The sequence below is a fragment of the Ranitomeya variabilis genome, chromosome 2 (assembly GCF_051348905.1).
Source record: "Ranitomeya variabilis isolate aRanVar5 chromosome 2, aRanVar5.hap1, whole genome shotgun sequence".
In the NCBI taxonomy this organism is placed as follows: domain Eukaryota; kingdom Metazoa; phylum Chordata; class Amphibia; order Anura; family Dendrobatidae; genus Ranitomeya; species Ranitomeya variabilis.
This window is the reverse complement of record NC_135233.1, coordinates 583355716-583374859: the sequence shown is the minus strand read 5'-3', so window position 1 is coordinate 583374859 and position 19144 is coordinate 583355716. Positions and strand designations below refer to the sequence as shown.

Here is a 19144-nt window from a genome sequence, read left to right as displayed (position 1 = left end):
GGAGGCAGCGGATTTCCGGGACAGGGGAATGCATGATTTAATTTATTGTGATAGATAGATCAGGTAGGGAAGATGTGCGAGATGGAGGAAAGATAATGAGTTCAGATTTGTCCACATTGAGCTTGATGAAGCGTGAGGAGAAGAAGGATGTTAATGCTGATGGACACTCTGGGATTCTGGACAGCAGAGAGGTGACATCTGTGCCAGAGAGGTAGATCTGAGTGTCATCGGCATATAGATGGTACTGGAAGCCATAGGACTTTATGCGTTGTTCCAGGCCAAGGGTATAGATTGAGAAGAGAAGAGGTCCTAGGACAGAGCCTTGAGGGACACCAGAGAGAGGGCGAGATGAGGAGGTAGTGTGGGACTTTACCAAGACAGAGTGACCAATCATGCTGGGATTGGCCAGAGAATCTTCCACTTGGCCTGGCACAATGGACCCTTCAAGGGTTATCCCTGCTCTGCTCACTTTTGCATTGAAAGGTAAGCAAAGCTGGTGATGTGAAGTCATATACCTGCTTGTTTCTTCTCCTGGACTGATCTTTCATTCTCAAATCATGGGTGAAATCTGTATTCAATTACCAAGATAAAAATTTGATAGTTGGTGCTTTTAAAATTCTATGGAGAAAGAGGATCTAGAGACGGAGCCAGACATTCTACCGCAAGCTCTCCATAGAACTTTATGAGCACCAACTGTCATCAATCTTCTAATAGATAAAATCTGTCTTCAGTGAATACAGATTTTCCCGTGAATTGATAATTTTCTAAATAAATTAAACTGATTAAATTCCAGGAAGAGAAAGAAGTGGATTTTTTCTGATAACATAAGTTTCTTAGTTTAATGAGTATATAGTAGAAGAAAAAAAAGTAGATCAGCACATCTAGGAATATATGGAATAAATCTTGAAGATTTTTATCTAAGTTATAAAATTAAAATCCACATGCTGGTGTGATAGGAAACACTGACTCATTTCAGGCGTTAGTTGTGCCTTAAGGCCCCGTCTCACACAGCGACGCTGCAGCGATACAGACAACGATGCTGATCGCTGCAGCGTCGCTGTTTTGTCGCTGTGTGGTCGCTGGAGAGCTGTCACACAGACGGCTCTCCAGCGACCAACGATGCCGAGGTCCCAGGTAACCAGGGTAAACATCGGGTTACTAAGCGCGGGGCCGCGCTTAGTAACCCGATGTTTACCCTGGTTACCAGCGTAAAAGTAAAAAAAAACAAACAGTACATACTCACATTCCGGTGTCTGTCCTCCGGCGTCTCAGCTTCTCTGCACTGTGTAAGCACAGCGGCCGGAAAGCAGAGCGGTGACGTCAGACGTCACCGCTGTGCTCGCTTTCCGGCCGGCAGGCGCTCACAGTGCAGAGAAGCTGAGACGCCGGAGGACAGACACCGGAATGTGAGTATGTACTGTTTGTTTTTTTTTACTTTTACACTGGTAACCACGGTAAACATCGGGTTACTAAGCGCGGCCCTGCGCTTAGTAACCCGATGTTTACCCTGGTTACCAGTGAAGACATCGCTGGATCGGTGTCACACACACCGATTCAGCGATGTCAGCGGGACCTCAACGACCAAAAAAAGGTCCAGGCCATTCCGACACGACCAGCGATCTCACAGCAGGGGCCAGGTCGCTGGTACGTGTCACACATAGCGAGATCGCTACTGAGGTCGCTGCTGCGTCACAAAACTTGTGACTCAGCAGCGATCTCGCTAGCGACCTCGCTATGTGAGACGGGGCCTTTAGGCCACGTTCACACATTCAGTATTTAATCAGTATTTCCCATCAGTATGTGTAAGCGAAAACCAGGAGGTGGTGAAAAATACAGAAGTGGTGACGTGTTTCTATTATACATTTCCTCTGATTGATCAACTCTTGGTTTTAGCTTACAAATACTGATGTAAAATACTGACCGGATACTGTTAGTGTGAACATGGCCTTACTCATAGTATCATTTTCATGTATAATATTGATTTACATGTTTGTTTGTTTTTTTTACTATTTTGATGCCCAGTTTACTTTGAATGAACAGGAACATGTATCAGGAGACACCAGATTTCCCTGATTGGAAAGTGTTGGTACCAGATCTAAGACCGTGACTTCAAGAGGAGAAGGAAAGTCCCCTGACAAAGGTTTCTAGCTATTGAATGTAGGCAGATAATTCAAAATAAGACACACAGTATTCCATAAGTGTACTGTCATAGAAATAATGTACAAATTAATGTGTATAGGATTTGTTTGTTTTTTTCTTTGCTGAAACAGCACCACACCTGTCTACAGTTTGTCTGGTACTGCAGATTAGCGCAATTGAAACGAGTAAGCCAGAACTGCAATATGGAACATAATCTTTAGACCTATTTGGTGCTGTTCTTGGTATAAAAAAAGTCATGTCTCATGCGTGTACTGCCATTCCATGCAATCTCTATAGACGTTTGATAGAGATTCTATTACTACTCTAATAAAAGGTGCGACCTGTGCTCCATTTAAATGGGAAGGCACAAGTCTCTAGTACAGGTGATTGGCAAATCGGGGGAGTGGGGGAATGCGGACCAGTTACTTTGGGACCCTCAAGGAAGAAGTCCCCTGCTCAAGTGATCCATGTACTTCCTTACAGCAACATGTATGGGTATTCAAATACTGATCACTTAAAATGTACAAGATAGAGAAGAGGACAGAAGAAGATGACAAAAGGACAGAAGAAAGAAGGAGGACAGAAGAAAGAAGAAGGAGGAGGACAGAAGAAAGAAGAAGAAAAAAGAAGGAGGGCAGAAGAAAGAAGAAGAAGAAGAAGGACAGAAGAAAGAAGAAGGAGGGCAGAAGAAAGAAGAAGAAGAAGAAGAAGAAGAAGGACAGAAGAAAGAAGAAGGAGGACAGAAGAAAGAAGAAGTACAGAAGGAGGGCAGAAGAAAGAAGGAGGACAGAAGAAAGAAGGACAAAAGAAAGGACAAAAGAAAGAAGGACAAAAGAAAGAAGGACAGAAGAGGAGGACAAAAGGAGGGCAGATATTACACATACACCAGTGAGCTAAGTAATTGTATTAACCTCCGTCAGGCTGCATAATTTTACAACGTTAACAGGCTGCAGAGGTACAATTGTACCTTCATATATACCTCCACTGTGGGAAGACTTTCTCCTTTACTTGGTTTCAGAAACTAAAGTTCATTCAGCTACAAATGTTATGCTGATATCTATTGGCCAGTGTTGTTACTGCTCACTTATGTTGCTGTCAATTAAGTTGATTCAAACTGGAAGTGGTTTCTACTTCTCTTCCTGCCTCCCTCCTCTCAGTAGCCATTTTGCTGTTCATCTCATTGCTGTGAGCACACACATTTCTAGGCTTGTGAAGTCTTCAGTTTCTTGGATACGAAGGTGGGAAAGTCTCACAGCATCTAACAGCCAGTTATACCTTATGTGGGGACAGAACAGTCAGAAATTGTCTTTGAGCCTGGACTTGGCTTACATATATTTTGTATGAAACTTATCACTATAGGTATGATTTTTATACGAAAAATGGATAATTAGTGTCTACATATTGTTTTACGATGTTTTACTTATATTCAGCACAAAATAAAGATGGTGGCTATGTTACAATTTTCCTATTGGTCGAAAAAACAGTCGAAGATGGAATGAAAATTCTGAAACCGTATACGGTTTACATAATATATAAATGACATTTATAAATAATTATCACTAGAAATTTAGAGGCCATACTAAATTTACCCAGTATATACACCTTCAAAACCAGCTAAATATGGCATAAAGATTTTCTGGGCTTGTGACTCGTCAAACGCCTACCCATTACAAGGTCAGCTCTACACTGGGAAACCAACTGATGGTCCTTGACAAGTAAACATTGGTGAACGAACAGTATTGGACCTAGTGAGCTTGCATAAAGGCTCTGGAAGAAATGTCACCACCGATAACTTCTTTACAACCATGGAACTAGCTAAGGTATTAAACTCCTGGAACATGACACTAGTTGGTACAGTGAGAAAAAACAAAAGGTTCCTACCTAACAACATGCAGCCTGCCAAAGAAAGGCCTGTAAACTCGACAAATTTTGCCTACAATCATGATGCAACAGTCTGTTCATATGTACCAAAGAAGAACAAATCAGTCGTGCTTCTATCATCTATGCACATGACGGGAGAAGTTGAAGAGACACTAGCAGCCAAGCCAGAGATAATAAAATACTACAACAAAACAAAAGGCGGAGTTGATGTTATGGATAAAATGTTGGGAGAGTACACTGAAACGACAAACATTACGTTGGCCTCTGGCATTTTTCTACAATATGATTGATGTCAGTGGGTTAGCATCCTACATCATCTACAGAGAACACAATCCAAGCTTCAGGGCAAAGGATCAACGAAGAAAGTTCCTGAAAGATCTCGCAAATCAGCTGTGTATGCCTGCAATTGAAGATCGTAGTACAAACCGAATGATGATGAGAAACCATTTTCTTCGAGGTGCAGTAGAAATGGTGCTTGGACGATGCATTCTGGTAGCATCACAAGCAGCAGCTGGCCCTCAAATACCTCATGGTAGTCGTGGACCCTCCCCTGTTGTTGGTAGTTGCTATGTCTGCCGAGACCTGAGGCGAAAACAACGTAAGACTAGAAAGTCTTGTGTGGTTTGTGTGAAACCCATTTGCGATGAATACTTGGTAGCAAAGACAACATGCATTACTTGCGAAGAAAATCAATAAAAAAAGTTTCTTACATTTTCTTTTATAATGTAAATGAACAGTTTTTTTACTTGTTTATAATAATAAAATAGCATTATCATTAAAAAAAATATTATTCTTTTTTCCTTGCATTATCTTCATTCAAAATATATGAGGGTACATTTGTACCTATGCAGCTTGTTATGGATGCAAAAATATCTCGACCCCTTATCTCAGAAGGGGGTGGAGATATTTTATTGAAATTTCAGCCCTCTATGGCTTTTCGAAAAAAGTTATTGCAATTTTAAAACGGAATAGTTACAATTGTACATACTCAGCCGGACGAAGGTTAAAAGGAAGCTCCCCGTGTACGTTGTGATTTCAGGCAGAAGATGGAGCTCTGCAATAACCCAGTGACCGTTCACATTAAAGAAAAATGCCAAGATATATTTAGACTTCCGCAGGCTTGCCAGAGGAAACTGCAGAGTCATAATACATAACTGCAGTCCATAAACCCGTGGCATAAATTGGCCAGTAACAGCTTTCCTGACATTAAAATACGGTTATTGATTACCATTAACAATGTAATTCCTGTAAGAAACAAAAATGATAAAGTCTCGTAAAAGCTGAATGCACAAACTTGTTTCAGTCATTAGATTAAAGCACAATAGCCAGACAAGTCCCAGGTATCCAACACATAATGGAACATAGGGGAACACCACAGATGACATGATTCACCTATTCTGTTCTTGGTTCTTAAAGGGATTGTCCGGCCTTAGAGTTACTGCAGACTTGGGAATCCTCACATGCAGCACTTTGTGAGAATACGGCACCAGCAGTGCATACAGTGAGATTCAGTCATGAAAACAGCCACCACAGAGTGCACAGAGCCATGTTCAGAACGCTGAGCAGATGTTGCCCAGGTGCCATGGCATCAGATGGAAAATGTCACCATTTTTATTTTAGGTACATACAGTAGATGCCTTGGGTGCCATATTTCAGTTCTTTACAAATCAGGGGTTGAACAGAGCAGAAATCTGCTCCAGTACATGAGGATACAAAAATGCTAAAGCTCTGATGAAGGCATTGGCGGCCATGTTGGAAACCTGATGATGCAGCTGTCCTGCCCAGACAGTATGACGTGGTGTGGGGCGGGAGCCACGGGCGACATATTAGTCTATTGCGCCCCAGAATGTTACATGAAGGTGGACTTCCTAGCTGGCTGTGTGGACTTTTTCTGTGAGGGAGCTACACCTGTTCAGGCCGTATGGTTTGCCAATGTAAGAGGAAGCGATGGTACCTTTGAAGAACTCCTGTGTGGTGTGACATTAGTGAGGAAAGACTGCCATTTGCTGGCTAGACAAAACCAGGCAAAACTGACTGGCACCAGAAGAATTGCAGGGGGAGGCAGTTCTTGTGCCGAACCTGGTTAGGTGCCTTGCATGACAGAGTTCGGAGATATAAAAGCCCTTTTCGCCAAACCGTAGGGGGCTTTGTAGCCAAGAATAGGAGCGGTGCAGACATGGACCTAAGACGATGCTGAAGCGAGTGTGATAGGCTGCAGCGGAAAAACATGTACCACCAAGGTACCATTCACCACCAGGCAATACCCAGATAACATGAGGAGAGACCCAACCCATGCAAGTTAAGATCCAGAGTCCAGGCTGCGCTGGTCAAGACCAGAACTTTCGTCCCACGCTGGCCAAGTCACCAAGGCCAGACAACGCCAGTCGAGAATTGGAACCCAGGTCTAGGAGACACCTCCTACAGTCAAGCGCTGAAAATCTACGAGAAGACGTTGACCAGAAAAGGACGCCTGCGGTTACAGAAGGATGGCACTAGTGAGCAGGGCAGTCACTGCCAGCCATAACGTAAGGTACAGGGGTTGGCCTGTGTTAGTGTAGCGCCCCCACTGCCGCAGGGCCGAGGGGTACCCGGTACCGGGCCTCTGAGTCTCTGCTCTGGGATTGTCACGGTGGCTAGACCCGGTCCGTGACCCTGCTGAGGGGCGTACAATGAAGGTGGTGGTATGGGATCTCGTTATGGTGTGGTGAAGTGCCGGTCGCGGTAAATAACGAGGACACCAGGTTGCAGTCTCTTTACCTCTTTACTGAAGGCTTCAGGGTCCTCAGTCCGGAATACGGTTAACCAGGCTGCGCAAGTCCGGCCGGTCCGATGGCACCTCCAGAGTTCCCTTTGCAGGTGGAAATCTGTGCCTACCTTCTAGCGCTTGTGTGTTGTGGTCCTCCCCTGCTGTGCTCACGGGATAGTCCCCACAACTGTTGTGTCTGTTGTTATGATCCTTAGTGGTTGAGGATCACGAATTACTCCAGCTAAGTAACAAACATAGGACAAGCTCTAGGGAGGTGGCAAACTGGACTGACCGCAAATCTGAACCTATCCAAACACACTAGAAGTAGCCGGTGAACGTGCCTAAAAAATCCTAGACGTCTCGAGCCAGCCTGAGGAACTAACTACCCCTAGAGAGAAAGAAAGACCTCTCTTGCCTCCAGAGAAATAATCCCCAAAGATATAGAAGCCCCCAACAAATAATAACGGTGAGGTAAGAGGAAGGCACATACACAGGGGTGAAAACAGATTCAGCAAATGAGGCCCACTAATACTAGATAGCAGAAAATAGTAAGGGGTCTGTGCGGTCAGTAAAAAACCCTAACAAAATATCCACACTGAGATTTCAAGAACCCCCGCACCAACTAACGGTGTGGGGGGAGAAACTCAGTCCCCTAGAGCAACCAGCCAGCGAGGAGATCACATCTTAGCAAGCTGGACAAGAAACATGATGAATGCTGATAATCAAAAAATGAACGGACAAAAAACTTAGCTTGTCTTGGAGAGGCTGGAGCAAGGTAATCACAAGGAATCTGAAGAGCACTGAATACATTGATAGCAGGCAAGGAACTGAGTATCCAGGTGAGTTAAATAGGAAACGAACCAAGGATAACGAACCAGCTGATGCAGCCAACCTGCAGAAAGACAACACTACACAGTACCGCTTGTGACCACTAGAGGGAGCCCAAAAATAGAGTTCACAACAGTACCCCCCCCCTTGAGGAGGGGTCACCGAACCCTCATCAAGACCCCCAGGGCGATCAGGATGAGCCGCGTGGAAGGCACGAACCAAATCGGCCGCATGAACATCAGAGGCGACAACCCAGGAATTATCCTCCTGACCATAGCCCTTCCACTTCACCAAATACTGAAGCCTCCGTCTAGAGATACGAGAATCCAAAATCTTCTCCACCACGTACTCCAATTCACCCTCGACCAGCACCGGAGCAGGCGGCTCAACAGAAGGAACCACAGGTACCACATACCTCCGCAACAAAGACCTATGGAACACATTATGAATGGCAAACGATGCTGGGAGATCCAAACGAAAAGACACCGGGTTAAGGATTTCCAAGATCTTATAAGGACCGATGAAGCGAGGCTTGAATTTAGGAGAGGAGACCTTCATAGGAACATACCGAGAAGACAGCCACACCAAATCCCCAACACGAAGTCGGGGACCCACACCGCGGCGGCGGTTGGCAAAGCGCTGAGCCTTCTCCTGTGACAACCTCAAATTGTCCACCACATGGTTCCAAATCTGCTGCAACCTATCCACCACAGAATCCACCCCAGGACAGTCAGAAGGCTCAACCTGACCCGAGGAAAAACGAGGATGGAAACCAGAATTGCAGAAAAAAGGCGAAACCAAAGTAGCAGAACTAGCCCGATTATTAAGGGCAAACTCGGCCAATGGCAAAAAAGTCACCCAATCATCCTGATCAGCAGAAACAAAACATCTCAAATAAGTTTCCAACGTCTGATTAGTTCGCTCGGTTTGGCCATTAGTCTGAGGATGGAAGGCCGACGAAAAAGATAAATCAATGCCCATCTTAGCACAAAAAGTCCGCCAAAACCTGGACACAAACTGGGATCCTCTATCAGACACAATATTTTCAGGAATGCCGTGCAAGCGAACCACATTCTGAAAAAATAGAGGAACTAAATCGGAGGAGGAAGGCAACTTAGGCAAGGGCACCAAATGGACCATCTTGGAAAAACGATCACACACCACCCAGATGACAGACATTTTCTGAGATACTGGAAGATCCGAAATAAAATCCATGGAAATGTGCGTCCAAGGCCTTTTCGGGACAGGCAAAGGCAAAAGTAAACCGCTGGCACGAGAACAGCAAGGCTTAGCCCGAGCACAAATCCCACAAGACTGCACAAAGGAACGCACATCCCGCGACAAGGAAGGCCACCAGAAGGACCTAGCCACCAAATCTCTGGTACCAAAAATCCCAGGATGACCCGCCAACACCGAAGAATGAACCTCGGAAACAACTCTGCTGGTCCATCTATCCGGGACAAACAGTCTCTCTGGTGGACAACGGTCAGGTCTATCCGCCTGAAATTTCTGCAGCACTCGTCGCAAATCTGGGGAAATGGCAGACAAAATCACTCCCTCTCTGAGAATACCAGCCGGCTCAGAAACTCCCGGAGAGTCAGGCACAAAACTCCTAGAAAGTGCATCAGCCTTCACGTTCTTCGAACCAGGCAGGTATGAGACCACAAAGTTGAAACGGGAGAAAAACAGCGACCAACGAGCCTGTCTAGGATTCAGGCGCTTGGCAGATTCGAGGTAAATCAGGTTTTTGTGATCAGTCAAGACCACCACACGATGTTTAGCTCCTTCGAGCCAATGTCGCCACTCCTCAAATGCCCACTTCATAGCCAACAACTCCCGATTACCAACATCATAATTCCGCTCGGCAGGCGAAAACTTTCTTGAAAAGAAAGCACATGGCTTCATCACAGAGCCATCAGAGCTCCTCTGCGACAAAACAGCCCCTGCTCCAATCTCAGAAGCATCAACCTCGACCTGGAAGGGGAGAGAGACATCTGGTTGACATAAGACTGGAGCTGAAGAAAACCGGTGCTTCAGTTCCCGAAAGGCCTCCACGGCCGCAGGAGACCAATTAGTCACATCAGAACCCTTCTTGGTCAAATCCGTCAAAGGTTTAACCACGCTAGAAAAATTAGCGATGAAACGACGGTAAAAATTAGCAAAACCCAAGAACTTCTGAAGACTCTTAACAGACGTAGGCTGAGTCCAGTCATGAATAGCCTGGACCTTGACTGGGTCCATCTCCACAGTAGAAGGAGAAAAAATAAAACCCAAAAAGGAGACCTTCTGTACTCCGAAGAGGCATTTTGAGCCCTTCACAAATAAAGCATTAGCACGCAGGACCTGAAACACCATCCTGACCTGCTTCACATGGGACTCCCAATCATCAGAAAAGACCAAAATGTCATCCAGATAAACAATCATAAATTTATCCAGATATTCTCGGAAGATGTCATGCATGAAGGACTGAAACACAGAAGGAGCATTAGAGAGTCCAAAAGGCATCACTAAGTACTCAAAATGGCCTTCGGGCATATTAAATGCTGTTTTCCATTCATCTCCCTGCTTAATGCGCACAAGGTTATACGCACCACGGAGATCTATCTTAGTGAACCAACTGGCCCCCTTAATCCGAGCAAACAAATCAGACAATAGTGGCAAAGGATACTGAAATTTGACTGTGATTTTATTCAGAAGACGATAATCTATACAAGGTCTCAAAGAACCGTCCTTCTTGGCCACAAAAAAAAATCCTGCACCAAGAGGGGAAGAGGATGGGCGAATATGTCCCTTCTCCAAAGACTCCTTTATATAACTCCGCATCGCGGCATGCTCTGGTATAGACAAATTAAAAAGTCGTCCCTTAGGGAATTTACTACCAGGAATTAAATTTATAGCACAGTCACAATCCCTATGAGGGGGCAGGGCACTGGACCTGGGCTCATTAAATACATCCTGGTAGTCAGACAGAAACTCAGGGACCTCAGAAGGAGTGGAAGAAGCAATAGACACCAACGGAGTATCGCCATGAATTCCCTGACAACCCCAACTTGACACAGACATAGCTTTCCAATCTAAAACTGGATTATGAGCCTGCAGCCATGGCAGACCCAAAACGACAACATCATGCAAATTATGCAGAACGAGAAAGCGAATCACCTCCTGATGTACGGGAGTCATGCACATGGTCATTTGCGTCCAATACTGAGGCTTATTCTCAGCCAATGGCATAGCATCAATTCCCCTCAGAGGAATAGGAAATTCCAAAGGCTCCAGGACAAAACCACAGCGCCTGGCAAACGACAAATCCATCAGATTCAGGGCAGCACCCGAATCCACAAAAGCCATAACCGGGTAGGACGACAAAGAACAAATCAAAGTAACAGACAAAATAAATTTAGGCTGTATCGTACCAATGGTGACAGGTTTAGCAATTTTTTTTAAACGTTTAGAGCATGCTGAGATAACATGAGTAGAATCACCACAGTAAAAGCACAACCCATTTTGACGTCTATGACTTTGTCGCTCAGTTCTGGTCAGAGTTCGGTCACATTGCATAGACTCAGGTCTCTGTTCAGAAAATACCGCCAAAGGATGAACAGATTTGCGCTCCCGCAAACGCAGATCAACCTGAATGGCTAAAGCCATAGAATCCCTCAGACTTGTAAGGGTGGGAAACCCCACCATAACATTCTTAACGGCCTCAGAAAGACCTTCTCTGAAATTTGCAGCCAGGGCACACTCATTCCATTGAGTAAGCACCGACCATTTCCGAAATTTTTGACAATACACCTCTGCTTCATCCAGACCTTGAGAGATAGCCAGCAACGCTTTTTCTGCCTGATTCTCAAGATTAGGCTCCTCATAAAGCAGTCCAAGAGCCAGAAAAAATGCATCTACATTACTCAATGCAGGATCTCCTGGCGCCAGAGAGAAGGCCCAATCTTGAGGGTCGCCGCGCAACAAGGAGATAACAATTTTAACTTGCTGAGCGGAATCACCAGAGGAACGAGGTCTCAGAGACAGAAATAACTTACAATTATTCTTAAAATTCTGAAACCTAGATCTATCTCCAGAAAACAACTCAGGAATGGGTATCTTTGGTTCTGACATAGGGCTATGAATAACAAAATCCTGAATACTTTGCACCCGTGCAGTAAGATGATCCACACTAGACGTCAGAGTCTGAATATTCATGTCTGCAGCTGAGCTCAAAACCACCCAGAGTTCAAGGGGATGAAAGAAACTAAACAGACTGCAGCAAAGGAAAAGCGGGAGGAAAAAAAAATATACTCAGGTCTTCTTTTTATCCCACTTCTGCGATGCATTAAACACTTTTTTTTTTTGGCCTGCTATACTGTTATGATCCTTAGTGGTTGAGGATCACGAATTACTCCAGCTAAGTAACAAACATAGGACAAGCTCTAGGGAGGTGGCAAACTGGACTGACCGCAAATCTGAACCTATCCAAACACACTAGAAGTAGCCGGTGAACGTGCCTAAAAAATCCTAGACGTCTCGAGCCAGCCTGAGGAACTAACTACCCCTAGAGAGAAAGAAAGACCTCTCTTGCCTCCAGAGAAATAATCCCCAAAGATATAGAAGCCCCCAACAAATAATAACGGTGAGGTAAGAGGAAGGCACATACACAGGGGTGAAAACAGATTCAGCAAATGAGGCCCACTAATACTAGATAGCAGAAAATAGTAAGGGGTCTGTGCGGTCAGTAAAAAACCCTAACAAAATATCCACACTGAGATTTCAAGAACCCCCGCACCAACTAATGGTGTGGGGGGAGAAACTCAGTCCCCTAGAGCAACCAGCCAGCGTGGAGATCACATCTTAGCAAGCTGGACAAGAAACATGATGAATGCTGATAATCAAAAAATGAACGGACAAAAAACTTAGCTTGTCTTGGAGAGGCTGGGAGCAAGGTAATCACAAGGAATCTGAAGAGCACTGAATACATTGATAGCAGGCAAGGAACTGAGTATCCAGGTGAGTTAAATAGGAAACGAACCAAGGATAACGAACCAGCTGATGCAGCCAACCTGCAGAAGACAACACTACACAGTACCGCTTGTGACCACTAGAGGGAGCCCAAAAATAGAGTTCACAACAGTCTGTTTCTCGTGTTCCCTCACAACTCGATTCTGATGTTCTTCCACGTCCCCCAGATCTTATGGTAAGGACGCACCCGTATGACGGGGAGGCTCGGAGCTCTTCCGGGACTCTAGCGTCGCACCACTCCTGTTGTTACCCCCCTGTGTCTTCCTAGGTCAATTGGGTGAGACAGCCCGCCTATAACTGACTGTCCTGCCGTAGGTTTGAAGTTTGGCCTGGAGCTCTATACTTCCTCGGCGTTCCGGCCACCGGTTATGCGCCTCAGTAGGATGTTGCCTCGTCTTACAGCACGACTCCTACTGGTATTCTCTTTGTTGCGTTGATCTCGTTTCTCACTCAGCACAATAAACCTCGCTTCTTGTCCTTTCTTGGGGTACCGCCGCTATATCGTGCAGGCGCGGTCCCGTAACGTTCTCTCTGGTTGCTAGGCCTCTGTCAGGATCCCACCCCTGACAGGGACCCCTCTGAGTCTCTCCCCGCAACACCCCCTGCCACAGGGTGTTGCCTGTTCGATTCCCAGTCAGCTTTCTCATCTAACTTCCTGCCTAACCCCCAGTTTTACCAGATTGTGAGGAGTGGCCTAATACATAGAACCCTTAGCTCCCCCTGGAGGCCAGACTGTGAAGTGTATTGGTGTCTGTGATACCTGGTCAGATGAACTCCTTCAGTACCATCAGACGTACCATAGCCCCCCTTAGCGGCGGAGCAACAGTACTGCAACGACCAGGACTCTGGGGCGCTGCACTAGGACAACGGGTGGCAGGCCCGGATTGATAATCTGCCCAACCGAGCATTTTCCCACTGGGCCGCAATGCATTGTGGGCCACGGGCTGGCAGTGCTCGCTAATACGGCCATTGGCCCGTTTTTCCTGCCACCAGCCCTTTAAATCTGCGGGCACGGTGGTTTTACAGGCGCGCGCATGCACAAAGCAGTCTTCTGGCGACGCACATAGCAGGGGTTAAGAACGTACTGACGTTCACACGTCAGGACGTTCCTTGCGGGCGGAGAGAGCGCGGTCTGCTCTCCCACCCCTGGCTACAGCAGTTGGTCGAGGCCTGAACATATCAGGGCTGCAGCAATGAACTGTAAAGTGGGCCGCTAGCCCCGTTTTTCGGTCACTGGCCCTTTAAGTGAAAGCAAGTGCATGGAGGAGCTTCACCATGTCTGACGCTGGCAAGGAAGTTTTTCTGTGGGCGGAGTTTGTTCTCTGCTCTGTCCCCATCATCTCTATGGAGTCTGCTCTGTGTTCCCGCCTTTGATCTTCACCTCATCAGGATCTGGGTGAGTCCAGTCATGGACCATCTGTTACTGTATGGGGCAGTGCCAGCTCCAGTGATGTATATACCCCAGTGTCTGCCCCAGTGATGCATGTACCCCAGTGTGTGCCCCAGTGATGTACATACCCCAGTGATTTATATACCCCAGTGATGTATATACCCCAGTGTGTGCCCCAGCGATGTATATACCCCAGTGTCGGCCTCCTCGCCTGTGTATATATAGTATATGGTGTAGAGATGTTTATATCGCATGGTGTGGTGTATATTATATGGAATCCACACTATATACACTGGCACAACTTGACAGTATATACACTATATAGATAGCTCCACACTAGATTCTATGGTATATAGTGTGAAGCTGTGTATGTAGTTGTTTTTAGCATATATTGTGGAGTTGTGTATGCTGTGTACACCTCTCCTATTCTTTTATACTGGTGTAATTTTAAGTATCTGTATTATTCTGTACATTTACACTGCACAGTACCACTTCTCCTGCCCTGTACATATGCACTGGATAGGTGATAAGTTTTCAATTGCTGGGGATCCTCCTGCTGGGACGCCCATCATCCCAAGAAGCGGAGCTCTGTAGAGCACCATGTAAATGGAGCTGTGGTCGATGATACCCAATTCACACGTGGCTCTTAAACTCCTTAAAAAGAGTGTTGAAGGGCAGAACAAAGTATAGCAAACCCTCACCGTTCGGGGTGGCGAGATTATAATATGTGGGCTGGTGGGGTTTGTGTGGCAGGGCTGCTTTTCTGTCCCAGGCCGGCCCTGACAGGTGGTGCACTTGAGGCTCAATGCTCTTTGATAGACACTTAGGAGGACTTTTGGCCTAACAGGAAAACCCGGTGACCCCTACTAGCGCCATTGTTGCCGGAAAAACAAACATGATAGCTCCCAGAAACGGGCGTAGCTTACACCAGGACCAGGTGTTTAACAGTTCAGTGAGGGAGACCACCAGGCAAAAAAAACCCATTTCTTAATTTACGAGAACTCTGTAGGGAATATACACAAGAGATAGTGGGTACAAGTTCTTATGATGGTTTCATTTACAACTCAAAGCATTTTCCACACAGTTTCCTTCCTTATTTCCTCCATTGTTCTCCTTTCCTCTTTAGCCTTTCTACTTTGCCTCTGTTTCTACCATTTGCCACTACTTCATTACAACCCTGCTCGATACTACGGTCCTGCTTAGCAAGAGCCATCTGCTTATCCGGAGTTTTAGTATGGCCGGTACTTATCGCCTCTAGTGTTGACGCTCTAGAACTCCCCTTCAGAACTTCCTACTCTTCTCACATACTCAGTCCTGTCCGGGCCCATTACCTTCAGGAGTTAAACTTTGGGCCTTTCTGCTAGGTGGCCTCTCCCAGGACTTGTATTGGTAGACCACTGTCTCTCAGTTACTTCTGCTCTGGATGTCACCATCTCTTTCCTTTGGTCTCCTCTCACTTTTGGGACACCCAAGAATGCAGCACTGCTCACGATCAACCTTAAGTCCTCTTTCAATGCACTCCAGTCCTTATCTGGCTGACAGGAAATGGTCACTTTCCCTTCAACTCAGCCACTTCCATTCTGGGCTAGTCCCAAACATTAACTCTCACCATCACCACTGTTAAACTACACACACTATCAATATTACTAACATCTGTAACGCACATAATTCGCATTATACATGACATTTCATATTGCAACAATATACTTGTTTCTTCAAGTAGGGAATGTGGGCATTTCCCCTCTCCTTACACATGCACCACCTGCTCAGACTCTGGACTAGATCTGAGTTTTGCCTGGATTTTTTCTAGAATTGCTGTAATCTAAGGGGTAAGTTTTACCCTTGTGGAGCGACATGCCAGTATGAGGATGAGCCTTGCATGCTCCTCTGAAATTAAAATATGTAAATTTCCTTTTCAGATAGGAAGAGGACTAGAACTCTATAGCACCATCAACAGGTGGCATTCTAGAGTTCTAGTCCTCTTCCTCTCTGAAGAGGCAATCTGCCGAATTGCTGTATTTATTCATGGACGAATAAAGTGAATGGTCATTTATGTATCCATCTGATAATTGTGTGATGCAATTACTGGGTCTTTCTACTCATTTGGAAGACACGGGACCCCCGGTCACAGGCGCGATGGAAGGTAGTTCACACGCATGACCACGGTTTCCGTAGACTGCAAATGGAGTGTGGTCGTGACTCCTGCAATACAGATCAATTTATACAAGGAATACAGGACCCCTGTTTAAGCGATTGGTGGGGAGGGGTCCTATCAGACATTTAGGAGTCTGATAGGTGATAAATATTGGTAGCCATTATGGTATGGGGAAAAGATTGTTACCTACTAACTTGGTGTAGGACAAACGAAGACCAAACAACCTATTAACTAAATTGGTGCCATTTCAAGAAAGTAGCCTTCATTTTTTCCATTACCCAGAAAGATAATTTCTTATGGTAAAACAATAGAAGAGAACTGAGCTAAGACTTACCTGTATCAAAGTTGAGAACACGAGCAGCTTCTCCTTCCAATGTGACCACAACGTTGTCCCCTTCAATGAAGGCAGAAGTCACCCTCCTGTGGGACAACATAATCTCAAATAGTCGGCGACTACACTGTAGGTGAGGGAGAGTGAGGTCACTCATTCGTGGCTCGATATCGGTCTTGTAAGCGTTGAACGACTGGTGAAAAATGTTTTTCATGACCTGAAGATAGAAGGAATGACTTAGTATGGTGATGAAAGACTTGTTCTCAAGAGTGTGCTCCAACATAAAGGTTTTTTTTTTATTTTGCGTTTTGTTTTTTTGTTTTTCTCCTCTAAAATAAAGTTGTGATACTTGTACACCAACATTAACATTCTAAATACCGAGATCCACTTTTATGCTGCTACGTCTAATCGTGACCTGGAGGTCAAAAGTTTTGGGTGTGGATCTCTAGAATAGGAAATTCCAGATGGAGCTTAATCACTTTATTAGAAAAGAACACAGTGATTTTTGTTCAACCAAAGTGTAACTCACAGATTATATGGAACCATTAATGGAAACTTTATGGACCGATCCTCTATAAATGAACACGAAAGTCTCATTACTGGTGTTGATGGGCATTCTGACCTCAGTAAGTGATGGCTCAGATAGTGACCCCTGGGGAACAGACCTCTGGAACCTTACAGAAAAAGTGTCCACTTCGATGCATCACCTTTAAAGAAGACCTGTCAGTAAGTCAAAAGTGACATGTTTCTAGAGATATATATATATTTTTTTAATCTTTTGGTCACAAGGTAATGAGGAGTATCCTAAAGACACGCCCCCGAGGATCCGGTAACAAAGCTCCCTTGGAAAGAGACCATAAGAATTAGCACTAAATAAAATGGCACATTTCGCAAGGACTGTATAGACAATATTTGGTGACGGGTCCTTTTAAGTTTTCCATCATACAAGGAAATGGTTCTGGCTGTAGTTCCCTGCACATCCAGGAAGCTCCGCTGTGCAGGGTAACTGTGACCAGCACTACCCAGCTGAACAGCCATCCCCCAGTAAAGGGGATGCAGTGTCCTCTTTAGGGAAACTGGCATCATAATATATGGGTTTTACTTCTGGGACTCCCTGATTCTGGGAATGAATAGGCGGTGGTGCCTCAGTGCTGGGTACCCTGCACAATTTATCCTCTACACAGGGCTTCCCCCGCCTGTTCAGTTAAAGGGAACCTCTCATGTTGCACATTCAGTCCAATCTATGGACAGCACAATATAAAGAAGAAAAGAAGTGGATTGATTGTGTTGGAAAAAAATATATAGTCTAAGTTGTATTTTATTCATTGAAATCCCTGGTGTTGGTATGCATAAGAGTCCAGTGGGCGGTTTTATCACTTTTTAACAACCATTCCACATACAAAATTATACAGGGAAGACTTTCAATCGCTGCATGTATAGTAGTCCAGTGGGCAGCAGTCCCATCAGTGATTGACAGTCTTCCCTTCATGAAGAAATGGCTGTCAATCATTTCATGCATAGGAGTCCAGAGGGCGGTTCTATTCAAACACAAGGGAATGCAATTAATTAAATGTAAGGTTTACTGAAACCTTTAACAAAAATATATATCAATCTGATTATCTTCTACGTAACACCCTGCCTGCAGATCAGAGACTATTTAAAAAAATAAATAAATAAAGGGTACACAGCATTCTCCAGGTCTGTATGAGTCCCAGAGGATGGACCTCCAGTGATCATTATATGGTGGCATACTTAGTCCCTTTAAATGTAAAAAATGCTCGAGTGCTCATTCTCCATTGAGAGAAATAGAGGGAACACACTTTTTGATTTTCCGTGTGCCTCAATCCACCTATGAGAGAAAAAACAAGTGTTGCATGTATATTTTTATCCAGTATATGTTACACCAGGGCACGAGCGACTGCTACCTCTGCACTTCTACAATTATGCCCTGGTTTCGGTCAACTGCTTACAAAGGTGGACTTTATAGGTGTCTATTTCTCTATGTGAAGCCTCCAAAGTTCCATATATCCTGGTTATTTCTTATACAAGTGTAGAATTATTTTTATGGTAAGAAAGGAGTTAAAGGACTAGTAGTCTCTCTCTGCCGGCAGTAGCCGGGTAGCCTCATGGAGAGGCAGGTTAGAGATGGTAACGACATGGACAGACAGTTTAGAGACTAACCAGCCATCCGGTACTTTCACTCGCCATTATTTCACAGTACAGTAAGGCAGCCAGGAGCACAATGACTCATTGCAATAAAAAAGAAAAAAAATAACCAGAAAGTGACCTTTGTACAGTCCATGTGTTTATAATAGGCTTCACTATAAAGAAATGCTGCCCGACTCCCGAGAAACATAGGAAGGAAAAACATACAGATGCGGAAGGGAAAAATGTATTCTTGAAAATGAGATTAATGCTATGGTTTCACTTGGACAAATTGCCATTTAAAGGAAAAAATGTTCCGTCATGTCACAAGCCTGTAAAAAAACAAAAACGGCAACAACCAACAACAGCAACAACAACAACCAACAGCAACAACCAACAGCAACAACTAACAGCAACCACCACACCTTAGTGATGAATGTGCCCTCCTCCCTCAGCACCCCATCTCTGGTGTTCCCCACTGGTCTTTATTTATATGGCATGTGACCACTGCAATTTAGT

At 45.0% G+C, this 19144-nt stretch overlaps 1 protein-coding gene across 3 annotated transcripts in view; it reads right to left on the bottom strand.

The window, feature by feature from the left end:
• Positions 1 to 19144, bottom strand: part of LOC143807134 (uncharacterized) — a 106470-nt gene that overhangs the window by 1444 nt on the left and 85882 nt on the right. For all 3 annotated transcript variants that reach the window (XM_077288378.1, XM_077288375.1, XM_077288376.1), the window contains one exon: positions 16484 to 16697. In XM_077288378.1, coding sequence (XP_077144493.1) covers positions 16484 to 16697 — 214 coding nt within the window. The remainder of the gene's footprint in view (positions 1 to 16483; positions 16698 to 19144) is intronic.